This window comes from Triticum urartu, chromosome 7A (assembly GCF_056163025.1).
Source record: "Triticum urartu cultivar PI428250 chromosome 7A, HENAU_Tu73, whole genome shotgun sequence".
Classification (NCBI taxonomy): Eukaryota; Viridiplantae; Streptophyta; class Magnoliopsida; order Poales; family Poaceae; genus Triticum; species Triticum urartu.
This window is the reverse complement of record NC_141879.1, coordinates 536,788,837-536,795,029: the sequence shown is the minus strand read 5'-3', so window position 1 is coordinate 536,795,029 and position 6,193 is coordinate 536,788,837. Positions and strand designations below refer to the sequence as shown.

Sequence of the window (6,193 nt, the reverse complement as noted above, 5' to 3'; positions counted from 1 at the left end):
CCAGGCCACGTAGGCATCCGACGTGGCAATCTGATGTGGCACAAGAATCAGCCCGGTCCGATTCAGCGTTTTACATGGGCCGAGCCCAACACTTCAGCCTTTTTAATGTATTTTTTCCTGTTATTTTTTACTAGCTACATGGGCTTGGGCCGTTGGTTCGGCCTTTTTTGCTTTCTGAGGTGCAGCCTTTTCACATTCTATATATTTTTTATTTTCGGGTTTTCTTTTTTTGTTACATTTAATTTTCAGATTATTGTAGTCAACTGGATGCACATTGTCAGATTCTTCTAGGCACTAGGTCCCAAACATCAGGTTTTAATTTTTCACAACTTGTAACCCAATGATATACCAATCAGAGAACGCATTTTAAATATATTCAAATAATAGCCAAATCACCAATATACCAATCAAGTTTATTACATTCCACCAATCACAATATAACCATACAATATTACACCAATCACAATATAGCACTCTACAGATAAAATGCTCAACAAGTACAGGAACGTCTCCAACACCTTAGCGCCTTGAGCCTGCAAAACATCACATTCAGCCACATATTAATGATCAAATCAATTCACCCCTTGACGGCAATAAAAAATGGTGCTCATGTATGAACAAAAATAAAATAAACAATCTTTGAGGCCATAGCATGTGCCACAAAAATCTTAACAAATGCATAGATGTCCACACAGAGCACATCCTACATGCACCAGGCATCAGGCATATGTTCAAGAAGACAAGTAATTTGAGATGGAAACAAGTACTGCTAACAATCTGACATGTGTAGTAGCACCAGGAAAAGAGCAAGACATGGAAGAATTTACAAGAACAACACCTTGGGAGTCCAATTACATGTACATGAGGTACTTCTGCTAGTGTATAACAAAGCATAAGTCCAGCTTGTGTAGGAGCAGAGCATGAGTCCAACAAAGCATGCTATAGGAGCAGAAAAGAGGGAGCTAGGGGTAGGAGATGGAGCCAGCTCACCGAAGAACTTGGGAGTCCAGCTCGGTTCCTTGTTAATCTGCTGCTGCTCCGGTAGCTCTCATGTGCGGGTATAAGATCAGATCCAACTGATTGGAAGCGGCCGTTTGTCGAGCGATCTTTCATTTCCTGGTCTGCAACAAGAGGTAAATGCTAGAGATTAGCAACTGCTGCCAAACCCAATGTGACAAAGAGGTAAGCACTATAAACTGGATTTATAAAAATTAATAGTATAAGTAAAAGGCGGAGCATGTGCAAGTTTATCAGTACAAGCTGGATTTATAAACAAAATCTAATGGTATAAACAAAAGGCAGAGACTGTATTGTGCAAGTTTAGCACTATAAACTGAATTGATAAACAGAATTAAACATCACAGACAAAATGCAGATACTATGTATTGACTACTGTGCTAGTTTAAGATGAATTTTGTTCAGTGCTGCTGATGAATCTTATGCTTGTTCTAGCCGAAGAGAACTGAGTAGTGAACTATGTACAAACAAAAGCGGAGACTATATACTGGGTACTGATGCACTATTCTATGATCTGAGCTCCCCCACAATTTCATGTACTAGGATATACATCAACCAGTATAAATGAAAAGAAGAGAAAAGTCTATAGCTTACTTCTAGAGGTGCTGAACCGTGGTGAGAAGTGAGCTGCTGAAGCCGGACTGAAGGAGCAGCTGGGAAGCAGAGAAGTCGGACTGGGACTTGACTCTCGAGTAGAAGGGCTTGGCCGTAGGGGATCTAGCCGTCGAGCTTGAGGGTCACAGGGCCACAAGGGTGTGGATCTTGTGGGTCGCCGTCCTACTGAGAGCCCACGACGGAAGGGTGTCGTTGACCAGGGAAGGGTGTCGTTGACCAGGGAAGGGTGTCCAGATTCTATCTTCTGCAAATCACAATAAACTCCAGTCACATTGTGTAGTATATCAAATATAAGCAACAATGCAGCAGCTGAAACCACTACCTAACTAATTTGTAGGAAAGCTCATGATGTAATCAAACATTTACTTAAGGACTAGGTTATTGATTCCAAGCTAGGTGAAATGCATACATACTCCTATTGTAGTGATGGATCCCAACTTGTTTAAATTAGAGTAGTTCGTCTAACTTGCACAATCCAGAGAGAAATATGTGCATGTCTCGGATTGATTTGGGTAGTCAACAGAAGTGATTTGCATGTTGTGTATGTAAATGTAAAGTTCTTTTAGGTATAGTACAAATGGGTACTCCTGCTACTTAATGATGCATCTTAATTAAGAAAAAATATTCGGTTAATTTAATGATGCATCTTAATTTCTCACCTTAATTAAGTAATATTCTTGGTCAACATCTTAATTTTAATGAACAACATATTATATTCATATGAAATCACGTAGATAAAGAAGAAGCAAAGCCATACAACTTCATTTATTAACTAGCACTCCCTTTCTATTAGCATAAAAGAGAATTCATGAATGAAAGATAACCAACAACAAAAAAAAACTCTACAGCTTAAATGACATTAGATGACACATCGCTAAACACTCAAAGTTGAAAGACATTCAATTTGAAAGAAAAGATAGTCGACCATAATACATAAAGCATCAGATAGCGGAGGAGGAATTCAATATGAACTCCCTTCCCAGTCAGGGAATCCTTAGCAACAATAATTTGGGACTGCTATAGATTGCAACGATATTTACTTGATAGTGTTTTTGCCCAACATCAACATCACAAGTCATAACAGATAAGACAACAACACTGAACTGGCCCATGTTGCAGGCTATACTAATCTTTACAGTGTAGATAAACTAAAGAACTAACAAAGATTTAACCGATCCAGAGTGTCAGATCCCTAATCCAACACCCCCGCTACGCTATGATACACCAGAATGCAGTCGCCAGGCCGATCAGGGAATCGAAAGTAGCAATCGGGACCAACATACAGATCGGGAGAGGGTGGGGTCGGGGTGCGCTCGTTGGATACTAGACAAAATTTAGATTTAGATTTTGGAAGGTGATCATGCCATTCGAGTGACCACTACAGGAATCAGCTACTTTGCCGTCTGCCACGGCGGACGGCAAAGGCATGAACGGCGGACGGCAAAGGCCTTTGCCATCAGCCGCGGATGGCAAAAGGCTCAGGCAAAGTAGGCTACGGTAAACAGCTACTTTGCCGTCTGCTACTGATGGCAAAGTCTTTGCCGTCTGCAGTGGACGGCAAAGAGAGCGGACGGCAATAATTGCGCTGTCAGTCCGTTAAGTGGCTAACGGCAGGCCTTTGCCGTCCGCCGCTGACAGCAAAATTGCTAGGGTCTTTGCCGTCCGCCGTATGATATCATCTACACATCACTACATGGCAGGTTCTTTGCCGTCTGCCACTGATGGCAAAGTCTTTGCCGTCTGCCACTGTAGGCGGTTCTTTGCCGTCTGCCACTGATGGCAAAGTCTTTGCCGTCTGCCACTGTAGGCAAACTGACCAAATGGGTCAGCTCCCAGGAAGCACAGCTGGATGCCACGTGTCTTCTTTGCCGTCCACGGCAGACGGCAAAGAGCCCGTTGCCGTCGGTGGCAGACGGCAAAGAGCCTGCATATTGGCTCTTTTATCTGTTTTTTATTAAATCCAACAATTTTCATCACAAATATATATGACATATATAGATATATTTCAAAAGGCCATTACAGAGCAAACATATAAGATATCCAACACATAACTTCATCGTTCAACATAGAGGCATCCAACCATATATATTACAATAGTTTCATCCAACGATACATGCATAGTTCAACGATACAAAAGAAACAGAGAAAGGGATAAGGAGCACTCCATCTATGCAAGCTTTCGTCAAGTGAATGAAATCTGCAAAATGAAAAATAAGAAAGTTAGAACAAGAAGAGTAGAACAAGAAGAAGAGTAGAACAAGCAGAAGACTAGAACAAGAAGAGTAGAACAAGAAGAAGAGTAGAACAAGAAGAGTATGTCATTTATGAGCTAACTTACGTGAAATGGATCATATATGAGCTAACTAAGTTGAAATGAGTCGTTTAAGAGCTAGCTAAGGTGAAATGGATCATTTATGAGGTAACTTAGTTGAAATGGGTCGTTTATGAGCTAACTAAGGTCAAATGGATCGTTTTTGAGGTAACTAAGGTGAAATGGATCGTTTTTAGCTAACTTAGGTGAAATGGATCATTTATGAGCTAACTTAGTTGAAATGGATCGTTTTTGAGCTAACTTAGGTGAAATGGATCGTTTATGAGCTAATTTAGTTGAAATGGATCTTTTTGAGCTAACTTAGGTGAAATGGATCATTTAAGAGCTAATTTAGGTGAAATGGATCATTTTTTAGCTAACTTAGGTGAAATGGATCATTTATGAGCTAACTTAGTTGAAATGGATCGTTTTTGAGCTAACTTAGGTGAAATGGATCATTTATGAGCTTATTTAGTTGAAATGGATCTTTTTGAGCTAACTTAGGTGAAATGGATCATTTAAGAGCTAATTTAGGTGAAATGGATCATTTTTTAGCTAACTTGGTGAAATGGATCGTTTATGAGCTAAATTAGTTGAAATGGATCATTTATGAGATAACCTAGGTAAGATTGGTCATTTTGGAGTTAACCTAGGTGAAATTGGTCATTTTAAAGCTAACGTAGGTAAAATGGATCATTTAGGAGCTAATCTAGGTAAAATGGGTCATTTTTGAGCTAACTTGGATGAACTGGATCATTTATAAGCTAACCTAGGTAAAATGGGTCATTTTAGAGCTAACTTAGGTAAAATGGATCGTCCATGAGCTAACTAAGCTAATTATGCAATTTTTGACATAAGTAAGCTAAGTACAGATCGTTTTAGAGCTAACTTAGGTAAAATGGATGGTTTTGGAGGTCAGTAAGCTTATTAAGTCATTTTGGAGGTGAAGAAGCTAAGTCTAGGTCATTATGGTAAGCATTGGAGGAAATAAAGCTAAGTCTAGGTCTTTATGCATGTGTTAAGCAAAACACTAGATAAACTTACCAAGATCCAGGAGGTGTAGGAGCGGGGTGGCTCGTGTCGGTAGCTGGAGAAGGATCGTGCGATGCTTGTCTGGAGTTACGCTGCACCAAAGATCATTTCCAATGTCTTGTTAGCATGATGACACTCAAATGTTAAGACTAGCAAGTAATGTCCATTCAAATAAAACTCACCGTGGTCCCAGGAGCAATCACTGGCATCGGCGGAGCGGTCTGACCTGTCTTCTCGCACACAGACTGCACATTTGGTTTTGACGACTCAGTCATACTAGTTAGTAATGAGACAAACACTACATGAATGTTTTGGCTAATCTGCAGAAGAAACTTACCACAAGGAGCTCGTACATGGCCCTTGCCTGCATGTCATTCCGTGCCCTCTCCTCCTCCATTATCTTTGTCGTCCTCTCCTCCAACTCCCGCTGCCTCTCCGCCGCCTCCGCTAGAAGTTTCTCCGTTCTATCTCTCTCACTCTGTATAGCAGCCTGCAACACCACTCACATGACCATTTGTAATCATCGATGGAAGCGCACACAATGTAATGGAGAAAGATAAATGAGTACGTATCACTAACCTTGATGGCGAGTTGCACTGGCCGTTCACGAGGCCTTATCTCAGGAGCGGAGCTCGACTGGCGCGCCTTGATCTCCGGGAGAGTGCTAGGACAACGGATAAGTCCATCTCCAATGGCTATGGAGCCATGGGACCTCCCGCCACCAGATATCATCAATAGCTCTGGATCAATGGGACCCTGGCTCGGGTTAAAGTCCTCCCCTTTCCTCGCCTTCCCCTCATCTCTATATCTCACGAGCTTGTTGTGGGAGGAGATGTTGGTGAAGTTGTTTGCATCATCGAGGTCAGACTGAGAGAAAGCCTTGACTTTCTTGAAAGAGGCAGTGTGGGCCATGGCATACAGGTCGTACACCTCTGGCACCTTATCCGCCTTATTGTAGCGTGCCTGAAAGAGAGAAACGATGAAAATTAGTAATTAAAGGGCTCAAGCTAGCATGATGAATGAATTGCATGAATCATGAAGCAAACCACATACCCAGTTGCGCCCGAACTGATATAAGTTGGAGCTGCCTTGATGGTGTGGCACACCTTCCATTTGGGCACGTTTGTCCTTGGCCTCGTTGTGGAGGGCTAGCCATTGTTTTGAGCACCACTCATCGACCAACACCTCCCAACAATCCATCCGATCCGCACACCATCT

The 6,193-nt window shown here is 41.7% G+C and overlaps 1 protein-coding gene across 1 annotated transcript; it reads right to left on the bottom strand.

The window, feature by feature from the left end:
• Positions 1-416: 416 nt before the first annotated feature.
• Positions 417-5,707, bottom strand: LOC147960321 (uncharacterized). The gene is made up of 5 exons (XM_087533275.1): positions 5,555-5,707; positions 5,313-5,465; positions 5,158-5,220; positions 635-703; positions 417-533 (listed from the first exon to the last, which is right to left on the bottom strand). The coding sequence occupies exons 1-5, from the start codon at positions 5,705-5,707 to the stop codon at positions 417-419; spliced, it is 555 nt and encodes a 184-aa protein (XP_087389401.1).
• Between the last annotated feature and the right edge of the window lie 486 nt (positions 5,708-6,193).